The sequence below is a fragment of the Cynocephalus volans genome, chromosome 1 (genome assembly GCF_027409185.1).
Source record: "Cynocephalus volans isolate mCynVol1 chromosome 1, mCynVol1.pri, whole genome shotgun sequence".
NCBI classification, from domain to species: domain Eukaryota; kingdom Metazoa; phylum Chordata; class Mammalia; order Dermoptera; family Cynocephalidae; genus Cynocephalus; species Cynocephalus volans.
Genome location: NC_084460.1, coordinates 206,646,576 through 206,674,111, shown reverse-complemented (window position 1 = coordinate 206,674,111; position 27,536 = coordinate 206,646,576). Strand labels below are relative to the sequence as shown.

The window sequence follows — 27,536 nt, the reverse complement described above, 5'->3', positions numbered from 1 at the left end:
ACAGGTATACCTTTGACTTGATGATTTCCATTCCTCTGGGTATATTCCCAACAGTGGGATGGCTGGGTCGTATGGTAGATCTATTTGCAATTGTTTAAGGAACCTCCATACCATTTTCCATAGAGGCTGCACCATTTTGCAGTCCCACCAACAATGTATGAGAGTTCCTTTTTCTCCGCAGCCTCGCCAGCATTTATCGTTCAGAGTCTTTTGGATTTTAGCCATCCTAACTGGGGTTAGATGGTATCTCAATGTGGTTTTGATTTGCATTTCCTGGATGCTGAGTGATGTTGAGCATTTTTTCATATGTCTGTTGGCCATTTGTATATCTTCCTTAGAGAAATGCCTACTTAGCTCTTTTGCCCATTTTTGAATTGGGTTGCTTGTTTTCTTCTTGTAAAGTTGTTTGAGTTCCTTATATATTCTGGATATTAATCCTTTGTCAGATGTATATTTTGCAAATATTTTCTCCCACTCTGTTGGTTGTCTTTTAACTCTGTTAATTGTTTCTTTTGCTGTGCAGAAGCTTTTTAGTTTGATATAATCCCATTTGTTTATTTTTCCTTTGGTTGCCCGTGCTTTTGGGGTCGTATTCATGAAGTCTGTGCCCAGTCATATTTCCTGAAGTGTTTCTCCTATGTTTTCTTTAAGAAGTTTTATTCTCTCAGGGTGTATATTTAAATCCTTAATCCATTTTGAGTTGATTTTAGTATACGGTGAGAGGTATGGATCTAGTTTCATTCTCCTGCATATCGATATCCAGTTATCCCAGCACCACTTGCTGAAGAGGCAGTCCCTTCCCCAGTGAATAGGCTTGGTGCCTTGTCAAAGATCAGATGGCAGTAAGTGTGTGGGTTGATTTCTGGATTCTCTATTCTATTCCATTGGTCAGTGTGTCTGTTTTTATGCCAGTACCATACTGTTTTGGTTATTATAGCTTTGTAGTATAGCTTAAAGTCAGGTAGTGTTATGCCTCCAGCTTTATTTTTTTTTGCTGAGCATTGCTTTGGCTATTCGTGGTCTTTTATTGTTCGATATAAATGTCTGAATAGTTTTTTCCATTTCTGAGAAAAATGTCTTTGGAATTTTGATGGGGATTGCGTTGAATTTGTATATCACTTTGGGTAGTATGGACATTTTCACTATGTTGATTCTTCCAATCCAAGAGCATGGGATATCTTTCCATCTTCTTGTATCCTCTCTAATTTCTCTCAGCAGTGGTTTGTAGTTCTCATGATAGAGATTTTTCACATCCTTGGTTAACTCAATTCCTAAGTATTTTATTTTTTTGGTGGCTATTGTAATTGGGCAGGCTTTCTTGATTTCTCCTTCTGCATGTTCACTATTGGAGAAAAGAAATGCTACTGATTTTTGTGTGTTGATTTTGTATCCTGCTACTGTGCTGAAATCATTTATCAATTCCAACAGTTTTTTTGTAGAGGTTTTAGGCTGTTCGATACATAGGATCATGTCATCTGCAAACAGGGACAGTTTGACTTCATCTTTTCCAATCTGGATGCCCTTTATTTCCTTCTCTTCTCTGATTGCTCTGGCTAGTACTTCCAACACTATGTTGAATAGGAGTGGTGAGAGTGGGCATCCTTGTCTAGTTCCTGTTCTTAAAGGAAAAGCTTTTCCCCATTCAGGATGATATTGGCAGTGGGTTGGCATATATGGCTTTAATTATGTTGAGATACTTTCCCTCTATACCTAACTTTGTCATGAATGAGTGCTGAACTTTATCAAATGCTTTTTCAGCATCTATAGAGATGATCATATGGTCCTTGTGTTTGAGTTTATTAATATGGTGTATCACATTTATTGATTTGCGTATGTTGAACCAACCTTGCATCCCTGGGATGAATCACACTTGATCGTGATGAATAATTTTTCGTATGTGTTGCTGTATTCTGTTTGCTAGTATTTTAGTGAGGATTTTTGCATCTATATTCATCAAGGATATCGGCCTGTAGTTTTCTTTTTTGGTTATATCTTTACCAGGTTTTGGTATCAGGATGACGTTTGCTTCATAAAATGAGTTTGGGAGATTTGCGTCCGTTTCAATCTTTTGGAATAGTTTGTAAAGAATCGGTGTCAATTCCTCTTTGAATGTTTGGTAAAATTCTGCTGTGAATCCATCTGGTCCTGGGCTTTTCTTTCTTGGGAGCCTTCTGATAACAGCTTCAATCTCCTTTATTGTTACTGGTCTGTTCAAATTTTCTACGTCTTCACGGTTCAGTTTTGGGAGCTTGTGTGTGTCCAGAAATTTATCCATTTCTTCCAGATTTTCAAATTTGTTGGCGTATAGTTGTTTATAGTAGTCTCGAATGATTCCTTGTATTTCAGATGAATCAGTTGTAATATCGCCTTTTTCATTTCTAATTTTTGTTATTTGAGTCTTCTCTCTTCTTTTTTTTGTTAGCCATGCTAATGGTTTGTCTATTTTATTTATCTTTTCAAAAAACCAACTTTTTGATTCGTTGATCTTTTGAATTGTTTTTTGGTTTTCAATTTCATTCAGTTCTGCTCTGATCTTAATGATTTCATTCCGTCTGCTAACTAGGTTTGGATTGTTCTTGTTTTTCTAGTTCTTTAAGGTGAAGTGTTAGGTTGTTCACTTGCCATCTTTCTATTCTTCTGAAGTGAGCATTTAATGCAATAAATTTTCCCCTCAATACTGCTTTTGCAGTATCCCACAGGTTTTGGTATGATGTATCATTGTTTTCATTAGTTTCAATAAACTTTTTGATTTCCTGCTTGATTTCTTCTTGGACCCATATGTCATTAAGTAGAATGCTGTTTAATTTCCATGTGTTTGTATAGTTTCCAGAGTTTTGTTTGTTATTAATTTCTAGTTTTAATCCATTGTGGTCTGAGAAGATACATGGGATAATTCCAATTTTTTTGAATTTATTGAGACTTGATTTGTGACCTAATATGTGATCTATCCTGGAGAATGATCCATGTGCTGATGAGAAGAATGAATATTCTGAGGTTGTTGGGTGGAATGTTCTGTAGATATCTGCCAATTCCAATTGGTCTAGAGTCTTGTTTAGATCTTGTGTTTCTCTACTGATTCTTTGCCTAGATGATCTGTCTAATATTGACAGTGGAGTGTTCAGGTCCCCTGCTATTATGGTATTAGTGTCTATTTCCTTCTTTAGGTCTAATAGAGTTTGTTTTATAAATCTGGCTGCTCCAACATTGGGTGCGTACATATTTATGATTGTTATGTCTTCTTGATGGATCAGTCCTTTTATCATTAAGTAGTGTCCCTCATTGTCTCTTTTTATGGTTTTTAGTTTAAAGTCTATTTTGTCAGATATAAGAATAGCCACTCTAGCTCGTTTTTCTTTTCTGTTTGCATGGTAAATCTTTTTCCATCCTTTCACTCTTAGTCTGTGTGAATCTTTATGGGTGAGGTGGGTCTCTTGTAGGCAGCATATAGTTGGGTCCTGCTTTTTGATCCAGTCAGTCAGTCTGTGTCTTTTAATTGGGGAATTTAAGCCTTTAACATTAAGAGTTGTTATTGAAAGGTGTTGATTTATTCCTAGCATTTTATTGGTTGTTTGGTTGTCTTAGGTGTCTTTTGTTCCTTGCTTTCTGATTTACTGTTTGGTTTCTTTGTTTGTTGGTTCCTTAGGTTGTAGATAGTGTTTTTGTTAGCTTGTTTTCTCTTCATGAATGCCATTTTTATTGTACTAGCGGGTTTAGATTTTTCTTGGGTTTTTATGGCAGTGGTAGTTATTTTTCAGGAACCAAACCCAGTACTCCCTTGAGGATTTCTTGTAAGGGTGGTCGTGTGGTAGTGAACTCCCGCAGTTTTTGTTTGTCTGAGAAATATACTATTTGCCCCTCATTTCGGAAGGATAGCCTTGCAGGGTAGAGTATTCTTGGCTGGCAATCTTTGTCTTTTAGTATTTTGAAAATATCATCCCATTCCTTTCTAGCTTTTAGGGTTTGTGATGAAAAGTCTGATGTTAACCTGATTGGGGCTCCCTTATAGGTGATTTGACGCTTCTCTCTTGCAGCTTTTAAGATTCTCTCTTTGTCTCTGAGTTTTGCCAATTTGACTATGACATGTCTTGGAGAAGGCCTTTTTGGGTTGAATACGTTTGGAGATCATTGAGCTTCCTGGATCTGAAGATCTGTGATTTTTCCTATACCTGGGAAGTTTTCTGCCACTATTTTGTTGAATATGTTTTCAATGGAATCTCCATTTTCCTCCCCTTCTGGAATACCCATGAGTCAGATATTTGAGCGCTTGAGGTTGTCTGATATCTCTCTCAGATTTTCTTCCATGTCCTTGATTCTTTTTTCTTTCTTTTTGTCTGCTTGTGTTATTTCAAACAGCCCATCTTCAAGTTCAGAGGTTCTCTCTTCAACTTCGACAAGCCTGCTGGTTAAACTCTCCGTTGTGTTTTTTATTTCGCTGAATAACTTCTTCAGTTCAGCAAGTTCTGCTACATTTTTTTTCAGGACATTGATTTCCTTGTACATTTCCTCTTTCAGATCCTGTATACTTTTCCTCATTTCATCATGATGTCTAGCTGAGTTTTCTTGTATCTCATTCAGTTTCCTTAGAATTATCACTCGAAATTCCTTGTCAGTTATTTCAGTGGCTTCTTGTTCTATAGGATCTAGAGTATGAGATTTATTAACTTTTGGTGGTATACTTTCTTGATTTTTTGTATTTCTGGTGTCTTTTTTTGGTGTTTATTCATTGTGGCAGGGGGTTTCACAGTCCACCGGTTTGAGACTGATGACTAACTAGGATGTTGCTGTGGTTGCCAATTTGGTATGGCTCCCGCCGTGACTGCTCAGTTGGCCTCTAGTGCCTTGTGTCTGTGGTTGCCTCGGGTCTTGGGCTTCTCCGGGGATCCACCTTTCTGGTCAGCTTGGACTCTGCTGGGCTGGTGGATCACGTACTACAGGGTGTGTGATCTCTGTTGAGCTTTCACTTCCTGTACAGGACTTCTCCCCGTTCCGTGTGCTCTGGCCCAGGCTGTTAGATCGTGCAGTGGCGACCCCACCGGGTGTGTGGTTTCTGTCGAGTCTCCGCCTCCCTGGCCGCACGTCTCCCCCCTCTGTGCACACTGTGCTGGGCTGGGGTGTGTCTTCTGCACCCCTCGTCTATCAGCTGGGCCTTCAAGACCCTGCTCAGCACCGCCTTGCCCAGGAAGTCTACCAGGTTTCTGCTGGGCACAGACGACCGGTCTCTCTGGGTGCCTTTGTAGCACTGTGTAGATCTTTCTCAGGTCTTGTTCACCTTTGTATCCCCCCGGTATAAACCGAGTCTAGTGCCCGCCTGCAGCCTGCTCTCCGGCAGGTTCAAGCGGACCTGGGAACTCTCCTACCACACTATTCCCAACCAGAAATTCGTTAGGCTTTTTTCCAAACTGGTGGTCGCAGAGATGGTATCTGCCTCCCAGTAACAGGATGTTTACCAGGCCGGAGTCCAGGGTGTGGTGGAGTGACAGTCGGCCCGCCCGTACTTCCTTGCCCTCCCAACACTGGTCGGGACGCCCCACGCCCCCAGCCCCGCCAGAGAACCGCGGAGGGAGTGGGAGAGGAGGCCGGCCCGCAGGCTCCGGAAAGCCCCGCGCCAGGCCAAGCAAATGGGCTCAGTGATGGCCGAGCAAGGCGGAGCTGCCCGCACCTGGGAAAATGGAGGCAGCACCGGGGCGGTGAGTGGCCTGGTGGTGCAGGCGGGAGCCGCGTGGGCATCCATCCCCCGAACAGAGCTGTGCCAGGGATCACTCACAGTGCTGTGCCAGGTCGGGTGCTCGCTCTCTGTCTCTGGTTTGTCGCCTTCTGTGTTCTAGGCGCTGCCGCCTCGGGCTGTTCAGTCGCAGCGCGGCTCGGGCGCTCCCAGGAGTCTTCTTTAATGCCGGCCTGAAACCTCGAATCCTGAATAGGGCAGCTGGCCGCCTTCAGTGTGGCCCCAGCCTCCGGGATCCTGGCTGCATCCACAGCAGCCCTGGCGCCGTGTTCCCTGTTTCAAGACTCGCTTTTGCAGCTAAGAATCAGTTCTTTTCCTGCTCCACACTTCAAAGCTGTTGCCTGTAAATGAGGCAGCCTCTCCTGCCGGGGGCAAAGTGGCGATGAGCCCCCACGACCGGCCAGCAGCTGTAGTCCTCCCTTAAGAGATGGTGAGAGGAAGGTCCACAAGTTTCCCGGCTGCCTGAGGCCCAGTGGCCGCCTTTTACACCTCAGCTACTCCGCGCCAGCCGCCGCAGCCGCCGCCATCTTGAAACTCTCAGCAGTTTCATTTCTAAGACTGTCTTTAAAAAGTGGTCACACGGGGACAAAGATGTATATAAGGATATTCATTTGCAGCCTTGTTTGCAACACATTAAAATTGTGTTCAATGTGCAAGAGGATAAATTGTGGTACATCCTTACTGTGGAATACTATGCGTCTGTTAAAAAGAGGTTGGTCTGTATGTACTGTTTACAGTGGTATAGGTGTAATAATAACTGTAATTGAGTTACATTGTTCTGAACACGCTACAGGAATAACTTCATTTAATCCCCACAAGCTAGCTATCATTAATTATCTTCATTCTAGAGTTGAGGACACAGGTGCAAAAGAACTTCAGCAACTTTCACAAGACAAGGTTTATTTATTTATTTATTTATTTATTTCGTCTTTTTGTGACCGGCACTCAGCCAGTGAGTGTACCGGCCATTCCTATATAGGATCCGAACCCGCGGCGGGAGCGTCGTCGCGCTCCCAGCTCCGCACTCTCCCGAGTGCGCCACGGGCCTCGGCCCACAAGACAAGGTTTAAACCCAGGCATTCTGACTCCTGAGTAACTATTAAACTATGCAGAGATGAGAGTGAGCCAAGGGGATTTCCAAGTTTTCATAGATGTTTCTATATCACTTACATCTTTTACAGGATGTGTCCCTTGTTTACTTATATATTTTTAAATGTTATAAAAACTTTGGCAAGGAACTCGTTTTGTTCTATTATGTAAACAAATTTTAAAATAATTTGTAAGGCAAAAGTGTGGAGAACTTTTTTTCTTCAGGCATTTTCCAGGTTCCTCTGCTTAAACTGTGTGAGAAGTTTGAGGTTTTGTGTTCTCTCCTATGGTCTTTACATTTTTAATTATTACATTGGTGAACTATATGCTGATTTCATTATCATGGAGAACACAGTTAAACATTAAGTGATAACAATCACTTAGTATTTAACAACCTCAGCTGTAGCGATAAGTAAGGATTCCTTCCACATACCTCCTAACGGTTCCTTGAAAATGGAGCTGTCTTGGAATATAGTCTTTATTGTCCTCCTGAGTTCTTCATGCGGGGCGTCAGACTGGGAATCTGATAGAAATTTCATTTCAGCTGCTGGTCCTCTAACCCATGACTTGCTGCACAACCTGAGCAGTCCACTGGGAAACCAGGATTCTAGTTTTGTAGCAGGGAAGGAGGACATTTATGTTTGCCACCATCCACTGCCTGCTTTCCTGCTGGAGTACTTCAGCAGTCTTCATGCCAGTGAAGTCACCCATTATAAAGTGCTTCTGTCATGGGCACAACTTCTCCCAGCAGGAAGCTCCAAGTATCCAGACAAGAAAGCAGTGCAGTGCTACCGGCAGCTCCTTGAGGCCCTCACGACTGCACAGCTTCAGCCCATGGTTGTCCTGCACCACCAGACCCTCCCCGCCAGCACTGTCCAGAGGAGAGAAGCCTTCACTGACCTCTTCGCTGACTATGCCACATTCGCTTTCCACTCCTTTGGGGACCTCGTTGGGACCTGGTTCACTTTTAGTGACTTGGAGGAAGTGATAATGGAGCTTCCCCACCAGGAATCAAGAGCTTCACGTCTCCAGACCCTCGCTGATGCCCACAGAAGAGTTTATGAGATTTACCACGAAAAATATGCTTCTCAGGGTGAGTACACATGGACCCTGATGGCTGACCCACTGGCAGCATTCATCACCCACCCTCCCCGTCGTCCTTGAAGCAAGACTAGGCATTTCTTCCCACTCCCCTTCAGTATTGCCCTCATATCTATACAGTAGTGGGAAATTAATATCGTATCGATTTCGCAGTGGAGATTGGCTTTCATCACATGATGTCCAGCATTGCCTTCGAAAAATATCTTTTGGTGTTGGCTGGTTTAGCTCAGTTGGTTAGAGCACAGTGCTGATAACACCAAGGTCCAGGGTTTGATCCCTGTACTGGCCAGTCACCTTGCTAGCAATTAGCCTCCCCCTTCTTCTTTTTTTTTTTTTTTTTTCCTTTCTTTTTTTAATGTTCCCAGTAGGCTGATTGCTAGCAAGGTAGCAGATAGAAAACCTAGTCAGAAATGTTTTTATGGTCATGTCCCCCGAAAACACTCTTCTTATTAAGAGTAACTTACAGGTGGTAGCTGGAACTTACTTTCCAGCAGGCAAGACAGACAAATACAAGATAAAATAATGATATGCTGACAGGTAGTAAGAAGAGAGTAATTGTAATTGGTTATTCTTCACAGGTAACCTGAGGTTGTGATTCACTAGGTCTAGGCAGAACCAGCTCATTTGTGGTTTTCATAAATGCCCTAAGTAAATGTTAGAGACATCAATTTTGAGAATCAATTTTGGGTTACATATTCTTATGCTTTCTTGTTTTTATTATATACTGTGTATATATTTGTATATATAGTATATAATATATATGCATACATCTATATTCTACTTTTTAAAGTTAACATATTTAATGAGTACATTTTCATTTTATTAAAAACTCTTTGAAAGCATGAGTTTCAATGGTCTTATAAGTTCCCATTATGTGAATGGATCACAAAGCTTCCCTTATTTTTATATATGTTTATTCTAATTTTCATTATTACAGACTATGCTGCAATAAACATTCCTATATATAAATTCTTGCCCACCTTCTCATAAATTATTATCACTAGATTCTTAGAATTGAAGTAACTAAGTGAAAAGACCTGCATTTCTTAAGAGTTTAAAGCATGATGCTAAGTTATTTTCCAGAAAAGTTGTAATAGTTTATACCAACAGTGGCAAAATTGCTCATCTGACCCCCTTCTGCCTGTTTTAAGAAACATAATTATTTTGTCATTGCTCATTTGACAGCTGAAAACTTATCTCCTTGTATTGTTAATTAGCATGGATTTGATTACAGAGAGTTTAAACATTTTTTCTACATTTAAAAAAAAAAGGCATCATAGCAGCATCATTCACAATAGTCAAAATGTGGAAGCACCCCAAATGTCAACTGATGAATGAATGGATAAACAAAATGTAGTATATACATATAATGACTATTATTCAGCTTTATAAAAGAAGGAAATTCTGACACATGTTACAACACGGACGAACCTTGAGGACATTATGCTAAGTGAAATGAGCCAGTCACAAAGAGACCAATACTATATGATTCCACTTATATACTTATACCTAGAGTAGTCAAATTCATGTAGACACAAAATAGAATGGTGGTGGCCAGGGGCTGGGGAAGGGAGAAATGGAGAGTTGTCTAATGGTTCAGAGTTTCTGTTTTGCAAGATGAAAAAGTTCTGGAGGTTGATTGCACAACTATGTGAATCTACTTAACACTACTGAACTGCACACTTAAGATGGTAAATTTTATGTTATGTGTATTTTACCTCAATTAAAAAAAAAAAAAAGACAGAGTAAGGGAAGAAAGCGTGTGAGGGTGGCTCGAGGTGTTTTAGACAGAGTCACCAGGAGGGCAGTCTTTGGACCACATTTGAGCAGATTGGAATGAAGGGAGGAGCAGCCAGGAGAAGAGGATTCCAGGCTGAGGGAAGAGTGCACAGTGCCCAGGTTCAGTTTAGTGATCCTCAGGGTAGAGATGGGGAGTTACTGGATTCCTGGAAAAGCCTATCTCGGGGTAGGTAAACAAATAAATACAGAGGGATGTTGTTGGCTGCAGTTCTACTGAAGAAGCTCTGAGTAAAATGAGCTTTGAAAGAAGGCAAGACTGAACTTGAGTCATCCCACTAAAGGAAAATCTATCTTGTTTTGAGGGCAGGTTCCATAAAACTCTTTAAACTATAAAACTATGTGTACATATTTATTAAAATGTCTTGCATATTTGATTTTTAATCTCCATCAGATGACTAAGTGTTGTTACTTTTATAACTCATATTTCCCTTCCTTTCTTCTGCTCATTCCTCCTATCCTCCATTTTGTATTTCATCAATGTCACCAGGTTATCTGCCCCTGGTAGCATGCAAGACACAACATAAATTCTGTTCTTCAGTCTCCTTACCATTCCAAAGGTGGTTTTCTTTCTTTCACTCTTTCTCCCTTTCCTAAGTCCAATCCTATCCATTGTCATCCTTTTGGAAATATATCATGTGATATACACAAAAAAGTTATATAACATATGTTGGTTAAAAGCAAAGTGCTGTAACAAATGCCCATGAAGCAACCACTCAATCCAACAATTAAAATATAACAGAATACCATTTCACAATAACTAGGACAGGTGTAGTAAAAAAGGACAGGTAATAATAGCAAGTGTTGGTGACGATGTCATGAAACTGAACTTTCGTGCACTCCTGGTGGGAATGAATGATGATGTATCACTTTGGAAAGCAGTCTGGCAGTTCCTCAAAAAGTTAATGTTAGAGTTAGTGTTCACTTAACAATTCCACGTCTAGGTATACACCCAGGAGAAATGAAAACAAATGGCCAGACAGAAACATGTACACAAACATTCATAGCAGCATTATGCATAGCAGCATGTCTCTGATTAACCAAAAATGAAAATAACCCCAATGTCCATCAGCTGATGGACAAACAAAATGTGATATATCCATACAATGGAATATTATTCAGCCATAAAAGGGAATGAAGTACTGAAACATGCTACAACATGGATGAACCTTGAAAATATGCTAAGCGAAAGCAGCCACTAAAGACACACTATATGATTCCATTTACATTAAATGTCCAGAATAGGCAAATGTATAGAGACACTAAAGTAGATTAGCAGTTGTCTAGGAGTAGAGGAGAGAGTGGATAGTAACTGCTGATGGGTACTGATATCTTTTGGGGTGATAAAAATGTTCTGGAATTAGATAGAGTACGTGGTTGCACTCTCTTTAGGGAGTCCTAGATGAACAAGAATTCTTTCTTTTAATACAGTCAAACTTATCAATCTTTTCTTTTGTTTGATTTTTCTGACAGTATTTTTTAATGGTACTTTTTACAATCACTTAAATCCGTATCTTCTTAATTTAGAATTTCCAAATGTTTTTGAGCAGTTTCCAGATGTTTTCATCTCCCTCCCCTCCCTGGTGAATCTCAAAGTTCTTATGTCATATTGTACATCTTCTCCGCACCCATTTTTGGAGAGTCATTTTCTGTCAGTACCGTGATATTTTTTCATGACTGAGGGGCAGTCTTTAAGAAGTCAAAGATAATCTGCAAAATTGAAAGCCATTCTTGGTTTATAAGAGCTTTATCCTTTTTAATCAAAACTTAAAAAAAAATCAACTTTATTTTTTAGAACAGTTTTATATTTACAGCAAAACTGAGCAGATAGGGCCGAGCCCGTGGCGCACTTGGTAGAGTGCTGCGCTGGCAGCGCGGCGACGCTCCCGCCGCGGGTTCAGATCCTATGTAGGACTGACCGGTGCACTCACTGGCTGAGTGCCGGTCACGAAAAAACGACAAAAAAAAAAAAAAAACTGAGCAGATAGTACAGAGTTCCCATATTCTCTTCTCCCCATGCCTACTTCCCCCTATTATTAACACCTTACCTTAATGTGGTATATTTGTTATAATTCATTAACCAATATTGTACATTATTATTATTAACTAAAGTTCATGTTTTATTCAGATTTCTTTAGTTTTTCTGTCCTTTTATCCCCTCCAAGATGCCACATTACATTTAGTTGTCATGTCTCTTAAGGCTCCCCTGGGCTATGACTATTTCTCAGATTTTTCTTATTTCTGATGACCTGATGGACAGTTTTGAGGAGTACTGGTCAAGTATTTTTAGGATGCCCCTCTATTGGGATATTTACTTTTTTTTTTTTTAACTTTTTTTAGATAATTTATTATACGTACATGTGGGGTACAATGGTGATTTTCAGTAATTGTGTACAATATGTGCTGCTTAGATCAGTATAATTAACTTATTCATTATTATAATATGCAATCATACTTTGTGCGTATTGTCCAATTCCTCATTAGCCCCTCTCCCTCCAACCTCCCCTCCCCTTGTCCACCTCTAGTTCTCTAAAAGTTCAACATATTACTTTGATTGTTCTTTCTTTCTTTCCTTCTCATTTTTGGGGGGTTTTTTTATTTTATAATTTTTTAATTAATATTATTTTTTTACATTCTATGATGTTGTTGCAGAGCAGTTGGGAGAGAGGTGGAGAGGTGAAAGGAGAAGGAAATGGGATGGAAGAAGGAGGAAGGAGAAGGGGCAGGATTGAGGCCTGTGGCACCCCCTTTATTCCCACAGGGGAGACCAGGGGGCTTCCAGCAGTGGCTTGGTCATTGCTGGGCTGGGTAGAGATGTCAGACGGGTGTGGGAAAAGCCCTCGCCCACACTACCCCAGCTCAGGAACCAGAGGCCCTTCTTGCTGCAGCTCGGTGGTCATTGCTGGGCTGGTTGTGCATGTTGGGGGTATAGCCAAGGCCCTTGGACCCCACCGCCTGGCTCAGGAGAGCCTGGGGTGCTTCCTGCAGCAGCTTGGTAGTCATGGTGGTCAACACCAGGCTGGTTGCGTGTGTCAGGCAGACATGGCCAAGGCCCGAGCTTGGGAGAGCCCAGAGCACGTCCTGTGGAGGCTCGGTGGTCGTTGCTGGGGTGGTTGTGCATGTCAGGGGAGAGTGGCCAAGGCCCTTGGCACCAACCCTTGGGACTGGTTGCGGGTGTTGGGAGCATGGCTGAGGCCCCCGGCCCACCCCTCTTTCTGGCTTGGTAGACCAGGGGACTTCCGGGCCTGCTAGGAGTTATAGGTGTTCTTTGGTGAAATGAGATCTTTAGCAGTTAATATCAAACTTTGTCTCTGGTTGTGGGTACTTTGTTTTTTCTTTCAGTTCTGTGCTGGATTATTTCCTCTTCCCATTTTTGTGTCCCTTTACTGATTCTTCCCTCCCCCCTCCTTCTCCCCCCTCCCACCCATCAAAATCATATCTGTTCACTTGTCTTAACAAGTTCAAGGAATTGTGATTGTTGTGTCTCCTTCCCTACCCCCGTTTGTTTGTGTACTTATTTATTTATTTTTAGCTCCCACAAATAAGTGGGAATGTGGTATTTCTCTTCCTGTGCCTGACTTATTTCACTTAATATAATTTTTTCTAAGTCCATCCATGTTGCTGCGAATGGTAGTATCTTTTGCTTACTTTTAAAATGGGGAAACTTCCTGTAGGGACCAGTACTTGAGCTCTGTGGTTGAGATAAATTGCTGTTGTACTGCTGATTCCCTGAGGAAGGCTTTTTGTGCAGCTCAGGTTTTAATGGTTGACTTTATAGGCACTTCTGGGTCTAGTGAGATCCAGTGCACCTGGGTTGTGTAGAAACTCTGATCTGGGCTAGAGTCTTTTCATCAAACTGCACCCCGTACAATTCTATATTCCTGATCAGTCTCCTCTGAGTGGTCCTGCACTGATTGGGGGGCACATCAGCTGTCCTTGCTGTGCCCCAGTGTTCCCGCAGTGGGCCCACCTCCCCCACTGCCCATGCTCCAAACTCTTCCCATGGGATGGGCCATGCTCGGGTCCCTTGCAATGACTCACCGGCCTCTGAGTGGCTCCTTTTTTTCAGTTGTTGTGGCTCCTCGCTATTATGTGGGTCCACAGAAACCCTATTAGTGGTCTTGATTGCCTGCAGGCCACCAATCTTTTGCCACACCCCTCCGACATCTGCACCCAGCCCAGCACTGACCAAGCCACCACTGGAAGCCCCCTGGTCTCTCCTGTGGGAATGAGGGGGGTGCCACAGGCCTCAATCCTGCCCCTCCTCCTACATCCTTTTTCCATCCCGTTTTCTTCCCCTTTCCCCTCTTCCACACCTCTCAACTGCTGCACAACATCATAGATTGTAAAAAATAGTAATATAATTTTTAAAATTAATAAAATGAAATAAAAAATAAAGTGTGCAATTCAGTGGTTTTTGGTGTATTCACAGATATGTGTAACCATCAAAAAAATTAATTTGAGACATTTTTGTTATCTTACAAAAACCTTGTACCTTTAGCTACATACCCCTACCCACCCCCATTCCCTCACATCACAGCCCTAAGCAACCACTAATCTACTTTCTGTCTCCATAGATTTCCCTGTTCTGGACATTATATATGAATAGAGTTATATAATATGTGTTCTTTTGTGACTGCCTCTATTGGGATTTGTCTGATGTTTTTCTCCTGAATAGACTTGGATTATGGACTTTGGGGAGGAAGACTACAGAGGTAAAGTGCCATTATCATCGCATCAGATCAAGGGTACATACTATCGACATGATTTATGACAGTTGATGTTAAACACTTGGCTGAGGTAGTGTTTGTCAGTTTTCTCCACTATAGAGTTACTCTTTTTTTCTCCTTTCTGATTGTGCTTCTTGTAAGAAAGTCACTGTGCACAGTCCTCACTTAAAGAGTGGGGAGTCATGCTCCCCCTAATAAACAGCTTTTTGAAAGCTCTCTTTCAGACTTAACCAAGGAGTCAAATGAGTTGTCCTCTGAAAACTACAGAACATTGTATAAATGGAAAGACATCCTGTGCCAGTCTTTCTGGATTAAAAGACTTCTTATTGTTAAGATGTCTGTACCACCCAAAGCAATGCGCAGATTCGATGAAATCCCTATCCAAATCACGACTGCTTTTTCAAAACAGAAAAACGCATCCTTAAATTTATATGGAATTTCAAGGGACACTGAATAACTAAAATAATCTTGAAAAAGAAAAACGAAGTTGGAGGACTCACCCTTCCTGACTTCAAAACTTACTGCAAAGCTACTGAAGTCAAGACAGTGTGGTACTGGCATAAAAACAGACATACAGACCAACAGAATAGAGAGCCCAGAAATAAACCCTACCACATATGGTCAACAGATGCAGCAAGGGTGCCAATACCATTCAATGGGGAAAGGACAGTCTTTTCAACAAATGGTGCTGGGAAAACTGGTTATCCACATGCAAAAGAATGAAGTTGGCCACTTACCCTATATCATCCATAAAATTAACTGAAAATGGATTAAAGACCTTAAAAAACTGCTAAAACTATAAAACTCTTAGAAAAAAACAAGGGGAAAAAAACTTTATTACATTGGATTTGGCAAGGATTTCTTAGCTATGACTCCAAAGCACAGGCAACAAAAGAAAAAATAGATAAATTGGACTTTATCAAAATTAAAACTTGTGCATCAAAGGACACCATCAAGTCACAGAATGCAGAAGGCAACTCAAAGAATGGGAGAAAATATTTGCAAATCACATGTCTCATAAGGAATTAATATTTAGAATATGTAAAGAACTCCTAACTCAACAACAAAAAACAACCCCATTAAAAAATGGTCTCTGTACCAGCCAGCTGCCAATAATTAATAAATAGATAGATAGATAGATAGATAGATAGCAAAGACTAGAACAGACTTTTCTCCAAAGAAGATATGCAAATTGTCAATAAGGACATGAAACATCACTAATCACTAGGGAAATGAAAATCAAAACCACAATGAGATACCACTACACACCCATTAGGATGGCTACTATCTACAAAAAAAAAAAAGACACATACAAAATATAACAAGTGTTGGTAAGAATGTGGACCAATTGCAGTTCCTACATATTGCTGTCGGGAATGTAAAATGGTGCAGCCACTGTGGAAAACAGTCTGGTGGTTTCTCAAAAAATTAAACATGGGGGCCGGCCCGTGGCTCACTCGGGAGAGTGCGGTGCTGATAACACCAAGGCCCTGGGTTCGGATCCCATATACGGATGGCCGGTTTGCTCACTGGCTGAGCGTGGTGCTGACAACACCAAGTTAAGGGTTAAGATCCCCTTACCGGTCATCTTTTAAAAAAAAAAAAAAAAAAAATTAAACATGGAATTGCCATATGATTCAGTAGTTCCACTTCTGGGTATATACCCAAAAGAATGGAAAACATAGTCTCGAACAAGTATTTGTAGAACAGGTTCATAGCAGTATTAGTCACAATAGCCAAAAGGTGGATACAACCCAATTGTCCATCTACAGATGAGTGGATAAATAAATTGTGGTGTATACATACAATGAAATATTACTCAGCCTTAAAAGGGAAGGAAATTCTGATACACACTACAGTATAGATAAACCTTGAAGATATTATGCTAAGCAAAATAAGCCAGACAAAATACTGTATGATGCCACTTTTATGAAGTAGCTAGAGTAGTCAAATTCATAGAGACAGAAAGTAGAATGGTGGTTACCAGGGGACTGGGACAGGGAGGACCAGGGAGCTACTGTTTACTGGGCACAGAGTTTCATTCTGGCAACATGAAAAAGTTCTGGAGATGGACGGTGGTGAAGATTGCAAAGCAATGTGAATGTGCTTAACGCTACTGACCAGGACACTAAAAAGTCTTTAAAATCTTAAATTTTACCTTTTACCACAATTTTTAACAAGTCCAAAAAACATTTTTTCTATTCTTTCCATATGTGTTTATGAACTTCCCGTTGATGCATTAGATGTGCTCCCGTTGGGGAGGATACAAAAGAAGCGATGGCTCTTGGCACAGAACTGGAGTGATGGGAGAAGAGTAAACGTGCCTTTGAGGGGAGTAGAATCGCACACAACACCCTCCGTTTGCACAACACTGAGACACACTCCACAGTAACACTGGTAACCCCCCCACCCCACCCTTGGTGACAGTGACTTGAAGCATTGACACTGGCAGTTCAGTATTGACCAGATTCCTTTGACTGGGGCATTTGGGGCAGAAGGGAAAGGGGCTGTTTTATGATGATGACTGCAATGGTTTTTTTGGAAGAACGACTTCCCTTTGTGGTGGAAACAGAGGTGAGCTTATCCCTCAGTGAGAACCAACAGTTTAGTAATGCCTAAAAGTGATATGAATTTGCCACCTTGTTATGCAGTGACTTTCTACACAGCCTGAATACAGTCAATTCTCAACCTGCAGTGAATCCTGGTTTGAGTTCTACAGACATGAACAGCTATCTTTAATCAAATCCAGCAAAAATTGCAAAATAAATTATCTTACATGAGGGAAAATACCTCCTTTCAGTCCCAAAGAAAACATGAACTGTGAGCTTAGAGTAAGAACCTAGTTTTGAGTAATCTGCATGTTGCATTATTTTAAGGAGTATAGTTCATGCTTGCACTGGAAACAGGTTGGGAACCATATTGGACAGGTTTGATTATTTTCTACGAGAATTTCTGGAACTTCAGGTACACTTGTTTACTCTAATTATAAAAACAGCTAGCAAAGTCAAATATAAATGATTTATGGGTTAATTGTGCTTAGGGATTGATTGTACCTGTGTTTCATGTCATTGGTCTATAGATGACACTAAATTGTACATTTTGAAATGTTAAGCGGAGGCTGAGAACATATGTTCTATGTGTGCTGATGTGATGATGGGCTGAAGCATGGAAATCTGTGAAAAGTGAAATGGATCCATCAGGCACCATCATTGAATAACCAGAAAAATAACATTATCTTATCAAATTGAGAACTAAATGTCTCTGAGTAATGTTCCCTGCTCAGAGGATTTCAAAGTTCCACTAAGCTTATCAAAATAAGCACTGTTGTGTTTGATTGTGGTTGTTAGTGGTGGTTTCACTGGCTGGCGATACCTTCTTCCTGTAGAGAATTTGGACGAAAGAGAGAAGTCCATCATATAGACCTGGAGTTTAAGTCTCCAACTCTGGTTTTATTTTATTTTTGTTTAGGGTTTCCAAATCACAGGTCTGAGCACATTCTGTGCATCCAGTCCTAAGCTTGATACTTGGAGGGATTAAAGAAATGTTTGTTTTTGCCCTCAAGGAACATACAGTCCAGTGTGTGATGATTTATGTGCATCGAAGAGTTCGATAGCAATACAAAACAACTGAGGAACCCCAACTCCAAGGCAGCGTTTCTCAAATTGTGGTCTGAAGATCACTGCATCAGAATTACCTAGAACTGTGTTAAAAGGCATGTTCCCAGCCCATCTCAGTCAGCTGACTCTGAATCTCTGAGGGAAGGTCCTGGAAATGGGCATTCTTAACAATTATGGCAGGTTATTCTGATGCACACAAAAGTTTGAGAACCACTGGTCATCCAGTGCCAAAGCACGGGGGTACAAGCAGCCCGTAGGGCTCTATTGAAGTTTGCACAGGGATAAGGATCAGGTAAGAAACAGCAGCTTCCTGAAAGCGTCCTGCCTTTAAAAAGAAGTTTAGGAAGGAGTTCTCTCCTTGCCACCTTTCTTCTTGCTGGTGGCAGTGCAAGGTAATTGTTTATATTTAAAAGACTTTTGTAGTGCTCTGCATTTCATAGTCCTTATTCACGCAAACTATTCTCTAAAGGGACTTTATGTTTTTTAAGTGATCTTGTTTTCTAAAATCTTTCAGCTTAGAGTAAAGTCATGGGAGTGATTTCTTCAGAAATCCTTTTTAAAGTCGGTGAACATCTAATGCAAAGATTGTTAAGAAATGAATCCCCCAGCAGCATCCACCATCGAGCCCCTGCCCTCGTTCACCTGCTGATGTTCCTGCAGTTAGTTTCAGGTGGGAAGCTCTCTGCTGTCCTGCGAGCTGAAGAGGTCTCGGAGTTCCTGCTAGAAACATCCACATCTGCACTTGCCAAGGTGATGACAGCCCAGAGATAGAGCTGTAACTTGTGAGGAAAGTGGCGATTTTAATTTTAAAAGCAAGAAGTTTTGGTCTGTTGGTTTGACATTTTTATAAATGTCTCTTCTGAGTGGCACATATTCTCTAGATTCATAATTACTTAAAAAAAAATCTCATTTGTTGTAGCCCCAACTCTTGCTTGGTCGAGTGTCAGCTTGCCTACATGAAGAAGCCAAATGCCTCTGCTTGCTCTGATATTTTATTCAAAAGACCAAAATACCTTACAGGAGAAGAGATCAGATTATAGCAAAACAGATACTAAGTTAAAGGGTGTTTTTCAAACTGTGCTTCCCAGAGTACTCATCCTGGTTCCTACATCCTCTAACCATAACTTTTGAACTATAATTTTTAAAAGAAATAAGGGAACATCTGAGAAGTAAACAGCTTTGTCCCCCTTTGGGCTGCTGGGCAGTGTAGAAAGCCATCAGAAAAACGGCTGACTCCTGTGGTTTTGTGGCATCAACAAGGTGCCATAGAGATACCACACTGCCCCTTGGGTCCAGTCTCCAGATCGACCAGTTGAGAAACAAATCCCAAACGTGATAAGGTTCTGGATAAACAACTTCTAGACTGATTGCATGGCCAGAATGCCATCTAAATTAATTTACACAGTGTGATAACTGCTATCAGTTATGAACTCAGGAGGCCAAAGTGCTAATCAGAAAAATGCTGATCAGAAAAATAGGGAGCCAGCGTGGAATCAGTTATCAAGTCCACAGTGCACTTGGCCCTCACCAGGTGCCATTGTCCATAGTGCTTGTTTTTAGGGAGCAGATGATCTATGAGAGGGAGAAGCCAGGTGATGATCTAATCACAACGAGGGTAGAAACCATCCACAGCCAGCCTCGCTAGGAAATGGGGAGTGGAGCACAGTGGTGTCTTCATGAGTTAGACTCTGTGCATGTGAAGTTCTTCAAACACATGCAGGCCAGAGACAAGGCAGAGATCTACGCCCTTCATCAGAGTATGGATGGGATGTCGATGACCAGGGCACGAGAGTTGTGTTGTTGGTTCATAGAGTGCTCCAGGCTAGGGCGAACTGGGGTGGCCTTCACACTATGGCCTGAAATTAAACCAAAAACTGAAAACCCAATGGAGTCCGCAGAGATCACTGTGAAGCCCATGGGTGGCTGAGGGCTCCACTGCCTCCATCCTGGCAAAGTTTAAGATCCATAAGGAAGATACTGCCCAGGGGCAGCTCTGGCCTCCAATTGCCCCTTTAGTGCTCATCTGCACTGGTGTGAAGCCCCATTTCTGGCACACACACTCATTCACTCATTCATCTAATCATACACACTTATTGAGTATTTTCTGTGTGCCAAGCCCTGGGTTGAGAACATAGATGATGTATTCCCAACAACACACAAGCATGACTCTCCTACCCTGTTCTCACTCCATCCCCAGCCTTCCCTGCCCCCTTTTCCATTAGAAAATCCCACTTTGTTCTTTCCTTTCATTTTTTCTGGCGGCTGCTGGTACAAGATTTGAAACTTTGACCTTGGTGTTGTAACAACGCACTCTAACCAACTCAGCTAACCGGCCAGCCCTGAAATCCCACTTTGGGGAATTCAGTTTAGTAATGACCAGAGAAACAAAATGAGCACTTCTGAGCAGGCTCTTTGTCTTGAAAGTGCTTTGCTCTAATGACCCTATTTACTTATTTCTAGGACTCGGTCGATTTCCTCTCTCTTGATTTGTCGTACCAATGCCAAAATGCAGCAAGTCTACCTCAGCAGCTGAGTAAACTGCAGGTAATTTGAGCCCTTCCTATACTGATGATGCATGGGTGAGGTTCTTGACAGCACATGAGACATATAATGCTTTGGCTGCTGCGTAAACTGAACTTGCATCAACAGGCAGGAGACCTGCCAAGTTGCATCTGAGGAGACTTCCACTGAAAGCATCCCTAGAGAACGTCGGGATGTTAGGCAGTCTTTCCTAGAAAGGATAATGAGACTTGGCTTGTTAAGGGAAATATTTACATAGGTCTTCCACTCTCTTGTGCAGAAATCTACTGAGAATCAAAATTCCAGTGTTCACTCTGAGTTGTAAAAGACAACTCACTGATGGTGGGGGCATGGTTACATCACAACATGAATCTATCTAATGCCACTTAACTGCACACTAAAAACAGTTAAGTGGTGAATTTTATGTTATGTGTATTTCACCCCAATTAAAAAAAAAAATTCACCATAGCCTACAATAGCAGATCCCAGCTATTGGGACATTCCAGCAACCCAGGACTCTTCTTCCTGTGCCCAGTATTATTTTTCTCAAGTCTAATGATTCTGGCCCATTACAGAAAGTATAAGAACCTCCAATCCAACTATTAGGTTTCTTTCTCATGCTTGGTCACTGCTGTGTGACTTGATTAATTCACTGGAGTCCCAACTATTCCACCGTCTCCTAGTAGGGTATAAGTGATTATACCCAGTGGTTCTCACGGACCTTGTAAGTCCCAGAAGTCTTCCCATAGTTAACCATGAAGAGCTTCCTTCTTGTGGGCCTCTCCTGTGGGCTGACTACCAGAATTCACCCACGTTTGAACTCTTGCCTCTGCAGGTTTGGGCACAAACCCACTCCCTCTATTTTCAGCCTTGTGCCTCCAACAATGCCAGTGGAGCAGCCTCTACTGTGTGCCTCCTGGTTTGAAGCCCACCACCTTCACTACCACGAAGGATGGTTTATCTGAGGAATTACTCATTTAAACAGCATGCTCAATAATGTCAAATGCTCAGGACTTCTGCTATGTAGAAACTCCATTTTATTTGATGCAAGAGGCTTGAAATGGACAAGCCTGCTCATTAGCATGAGTCTAATCCCAAAATTTGTGTGTGTTGCTTTGCCCCCCATGGATTTGTCACCCCACTTCCCCTGGGTGATGGAGCCGCAAAGGATTACTCAAAGCCCATCTCTTCCGAGCAGTGAGAAGCCCTGAAGAGGTTAACTTCCCTAGAACCCTCAAGCGAGAGGCATCCCTTTCTTGGGAAATTAACCCCAAATTGGGTTCTCTTCCTGCATTTATTTTCCAGACCAGAAAGTTACAGGAAGAGAACATAGGTGTGGTTATAGTTTAACAATATAGGCCGGTAACTTTCAGTGAAACAGGTCAGATGACATTCCATTAGACAATTAAGTGATCCACCAACAAAGGCTTGACCTTAGCAAACATTCCTTCTCCTTCCAGCAATTTTCCAGTATCTTTACACATCAATCAGTAACTAGTCTGTCTTTGAGCCAGCAACCTTGCTGTGTTAGAATTCTTTATCTTACACCAGAGAATTTATAGCCTGAGGAAAATTTCCAGTCCTCTGCAAGGTCAATATTTGAAACTGCAAGGCTTTGGAAAACCAGGCCCTGTGAAGTACATTTGCTTTAAGAATCCTCTACATGTGTGCTTCCAGCTGCCTGTGTAGATACTGCTGCTTTTATTATCTACAAATAATAAGATGATGTAATCAAAGACAATAGATACAGTCACAAGATATTTGAGTAATAGCTATATGATTTTAGTGCTCACTTATGCCAGACACCATCTATACTCCTCACAGCACATCCCAAGGATTAAGAAACTTAATCCAGATCAAACTCTAGGTAGTGAGCCTCAAGGGTGGGATTTGAACCAGGGCTTTCTCATTCGGAGACTCCACACTGCCTCTCCAAACATAAATAAGTCCAAGGTGTTGAGAGCCTTATAATGAGGGTGTTATTTTTTTGAATCACGTATGATTTTAGTTGTTTTCGTAAACACTTTCTCTTCTGAACCTGAACTAGCTTGGGACCCAAAGCCTGCACTTTTGTGGACTTGCTGATGAGATTTCTGGGCCTTAAACAGCATGTGGTATCTTTAAATTTTGCTTGTACCCACAATAACTATATTTGTCTTTTGTCCTCCTCAAGGAGTTAAACCAGAGCGTGTGGCTAAGCTAATGGATTCAGACACCACTGATGTTTTAAAACCATCTCAGTTATGCAGATGGGGCAGGCCTCTGAGAGGCAGTCACAGGAGTGTTGGGACGATTTGTTCTTGAGGAAGTGGTTTACAGTGCTTCCTTTTTCATATCAAAACATTTTCAATAATACTCACTCCTGCCAGCATCTGGTACAGCTTTGAAACCTCAGTTCATAGTTGACCAGCCAAATAGTAAAACTCTCCCTGAACAAACTTAGCAGCCATTTATTAAACCCTGCAACAGTCATTTATTCCTTTCCTTTCCTTGGGGAGGAATTTAATTTCAGATGTTGCACTTGACAGCTCAGATGCAGCCCCAGAAATTCAGAATGACAGCTTCCAGCTGAGCCGGAGAGGAGACTGTTGTCCCTCTCTGGGCTCGTGGTTCCGTGCCTGCTAGCATTTCCCATGCACAGTTACCACACGCAGCGAAAGAAGAACAGCTGAGTCCTCCCTGAGTTGTGTCCACAGGGGCCTGAATCGTGCTGCCCACAGCTTCCTTCCCACTGACCTCCCTCCTCATCCCAGTCCCCCATCCTCCTCTTGAAGTCACCTCTTCAGATGGGCTGCAGGGAAGAGGGTGGAGCAGTGCAGGGAGCAGCAGACGCCAGCTCGCATTCCCTCCACTCTCCCCAGAGCTCCTGCACCCCCCTCTCTGAGCTTCAGGGACCTTCAGCTGCCATGCCCACTGACACACAGGTGTCTTATAGCCTGAAAACATCCTCAGGCCCAGCACCTCCATGAAGAGCCTGGCACGTCCACAGGTTCTGATTCTGCAGGGGGCACCCACGGAGGTTCCACACCCACTTAGAAAAAGCTCTGCTCACCCAGGGAATTCTCCCCTCAGCAGAAGGCAGGATGGGGGCTTCCAGGCTCCAGGCTCCAGGTCTCCAGGCTTGGGGTGTCACAGCCACCCCCTTGCTTATTGATCTCTTATAAAGGAAAAACCCTAAGCATGGCCCCCTCAGTCACTGGCTGTCCTGCACTGACTAGGCTCAGGGAAGAAACAGGGCTTTGTGGAGTTGCAGCTCAACTAACAGTGTGGTCGTGGGCAACTCTCTCGACTTCTCACAGTCTCAGAGGCCTCATCTTTAAGAAAAGACATTTATAGGCAGCCATGAGAGAATAAAGGATGTGCCTGGCTCCTTCTTAAGCAGTTGTTATTGGCATCTTGCAATTATAGCCTTTAACTGCTCAGAGGAGAAAAAAATTAGTGTGGAAAAAAATGACCAAACCCCAACCTCCCAGAGAAGGTCATTTAAAGTGGAGTCACACATATGACAGGATGGACATATTACCCTTGATACTGAAATAGCTAGAAGCGTGGACAGTGGGTAGAAGTGGTGGAGGGGATTAAAGTGCTCCAATTTTCGTGATGACAGCTTCTTTCATTATTTATTATGGAAAATTTCAAACATATCCTAAAATAGAAAAGTACAACAAACCCCTATGAAGCCACTGCCAGCTTCAAAAGCTGTCAATGCATGGCTGATCCTGTTTCACCTATACCCCTATCTTCTCTCTCCCAAACTTGATTATAATGAAGCAAACCCCAGACATCAATATATATGGGGATGGTGCATCTTGACTAAGCTTCTTAAGGAATGCGAGCTCCTGATGTGAGTCGTTGGCCTTGTTCCTGATCCTGCCACCGTGTCTGGCTTAAGAGATGCCTTGTAGCCAGTGATGAGGAATAGGTGAAGGTGTCCCCTTGATGGTGGTCAGCGGGGAGGGGAGCCTGTGTTGTTGAAAAGAGGATCTTTCTCCCGCAGAATGTAAAGTCAGCCCCCTTTATTAACTGAGATGGGTAAAGGTCATTTCCAAAGCCAGATCAAGTGTTTGTAGCTTCTCATCTTGAAAGTCTGTCCTTGTTATCAAAAGGTGCTTTCTAGGCAGCTTCAGTTCATTTGCTGGTCTTTATCTTTTTCAGACCATTGAGCCAAAAGTGAAAGTTTTCATCTTCAGCCTAACACTCCAGGACTGCCCCCCGTCCAGGGAGAGCCCAGCCAGGCTGCTCTTCAGCCTTCTCCAAGGTGAGTGGACCAACACGGGAGAGGTGCGGAGTGACATTAGGCCCATTGGCTTGGTGGGTAGCAGTCTTGAAAGTCTGGGGCTCCAATGGGAGGAAGGACACAGGAGGAGGTCTGGTCTGAAAGCCCACCCCAGAGGAGTTTAGTGTCCCCTGGCTTCGTATTGAGGGTCCCTTGCAACTAGCACCCATTGAACAAGAAACAGGAAAGGTTTGGTATGTACAAGGATGCCTCTTATGGAAATAAAGACTGTCAGGCCTCCGGTGTGAGGTATAAGCATGGAGATGATCTTTGCTTGTCTGTCCCCCTTCTATCAACTCTGCCTCCAAGGACTCTCATCTCCACCCCTTTGGCTGGGCTGCTTCATGCCTCTCTCTCTCTCCAGCCAGTCCTCTGCTTACCCTTGTCCCATGTCCCCAGCTTGCATGTGGCCCTGGCGGGCTCCTGACAAAGATGCTAAGAAAACTTCAGGTCTAGAACTCACAGCTCACAGACCATTTATTTTCTCGGTGTCTCTTCTTGAGCATGAATTTACACCTCACATTCTTGAGCATGAATGTGATTGGCTGGCCGTGGATCAGGCGGCTTCTCCAGGTCCAATCCAGTCAGGGGAGAGGTGGGGCCTCTTGAGACATGGAGCCTGGAGGCCACTTGAGACTGCAGAAAGGAGCTAAGGGTCACGTGCCCAAGTGCCCTGATAGTCAGTTCTGTCACCTTCATGCATAGACCAGAGTATGGGAGAAGTCAGTAGTGTCCTTCCCCCCCCCCCCCCGGAACTCCTCCCGGTGCTGGCTTCAAGGCCTCCTGAGGCTCATCCATAGATGAGCCACTTAATAACCCTCTTCCTAACTCACCTTCGATGGCATAATGATTTTTGTTCTTTAATCCCACCCTTTCTAAATGGTTTAAATGGTAACTTTTATGTTTACCTATATTTTACCATAATTTTAAAAACTTCCACCTTTTTCTGATGTTCGAGTTCTTCTAAATCAATCATTCTCAAAGTTGTGGTCCCCAGCCCAGCAGTATCAGCATCAGCATCAACTGGGAGCTTGTTAGAAAAGCATATTCTTGGGCCCCACCTCAGACCTACCAGATCAGAAACTCTGAGTGTGGGCTCAGCAATTTGTGTTTTACCCAACTCTGCAGGTGATTTTGATTCACACCGAAGTTTGAGAACCATGTTTTCAGTCCTAAGCAGGTAGAAATCACTTCTGACATCCTTAAATCCTTTGCTGATGGTAGGCTAATGAATGAGGAAAGCTGTTGCTTCCAGACATGCACGTTCTCGGTGGGGCTTCACACAGAATTCATTAAACTTCTCTTACAGCCATAAATAAAGACCAAGGGCTCATCATTGGGCTTGATATTAATGCATTCCTGAGTTGTTCATCAAGATCCAAGGAAAGGTAATGTCAGCGTGTCATTTGAATTATCAATAACTGGTATGTGTAGAATTCTCTGTTTTCTTTCATTTGTGTAATCTCCTAAGACTGCTGTCATCACCTCTTGGGCTAGTGAATTTATTATGGCCATTCAGTGGACGCAAGAGGAAGGCTCAGAGGGAAAACAGGGAGAACTTGTCTCTCACTGAGCCTTACTCTGGGCCCTGCCTGGTTCTGGCTTCCTCACCTATTAGTTCATCCAACTGCACACAACTAGCAGAGCTGGGATTTGAACCCCTGCCTCCTAGTTTAAGATCTTACTGGAGGCAGTGTGAACCTGTGGAAGAGCAGCCAGGTTGAAGATAAATCTGACCATTCATCTGACCACTGAAGTCACATTAGCTAAATGAGGGGAGTTCTCTGCACCCATTTGCCCAATGTGAGATGTGAAAAGTCCTCCCCATGAGGAGACAGAATAGATAGAAAAGCCAGCTGTTGTAGACAGGCAGAAGCCTAACTCAACGGTGTTCTCAGGACAGAGATTTTAATCTATGCTGGGGTTGTAAATAATGTCTTACCGAATGACTAAATTACCAAAGTTTGCAAATGATATCCTTTTAAAATATTAGAGCAGAGTTGAAGTTATCCACATAATTACATTGCTTTCCTGCACCCAAATCTCAATATTTCTTGAGTGAGAAAGGCATGGTGTAGAAACCAGCCCTGGAAATTTCCCAGAACATCAACACTCCATGGGGCTGTGTTACATGTGTGAACTTCATGCACCACATGTTAACGTGGGATAATGGCTGGAGACAATCATGTGGCTTCCAGACCTTTGGCTAGAGTTCTCCTTGTCACCCACCTCTGACATTTCATAAACTTCCATTCCAACACCTCTTCGTACCTTTCCTATTCCAGTACTCAGCTGTCCTGAGTCATAACCTCCTTCAACTCACCTCAACTCACTTCAAATCAACAGGCCCTGCACAGTGGCTGTCCGTCAGGGTTTTCTAGCAGTGCAAACAGTGCAATGGACAGACAGGTCAGAACTGCTCCCCAGCCACAGTTAGAGTCAGCTGAGAAGTGCCAGGCTATGCCTTAGGGAGAGAAAACTCAAGAGGCCATAATAAGATGGGTCCCTTAAGAGGCCAATGACTTCAAAACCACAGTCAAAAATTACAAAACACAGGTGACACCAGCTCTGAGGTTTTCTCTCTAATGTCTGACCTAGTGGTACTTCACCTGAAGGGAAGGTCCAGCCTTGGCTCACATTAAGCTGACAGTCACGGCCCTTCTCAGGTGGACGTGGATGGAGAA

At 42.6% G+C, this 27,536-nt stretch overlaps 1 protein-coding gene and 1 pseudogene across 1 annotated transcript in view; one reads left to right on the top strand and one right to left on the bottom strand.

Moving 5' to 3' along the window:
* Nucleotides 1-7,264: 7,264 nt before the first annotated feature.
* Nucleotides 7,265-27,536, top strand: part of LOC134389762 (lactase/phlorizin hydrolase-like) — a 45,598-nt gene continuing 25,326 nt past the window's right edge. The window contains 5 exon segments of the mRNA XM_063113302.1: nt 7,265-7,904; nt 18,727-18,806; nt 20,517-20,600; nt 24,732-24,834; nt 26,162-26,240. Of these exon segments, the coding sequence (XP_062969372.1) occupies nt 7,265-7,904; nt 18,727-18,806; nt 20,517-20,600; nt 24,732-24,834; nt 26,162-26,240 (986 nt within the window).
* Nucleotides 8,266-8,378, bottom strand: LOC134365799 (small nucleolar RNA SNORA32; annotated as a pseudogene).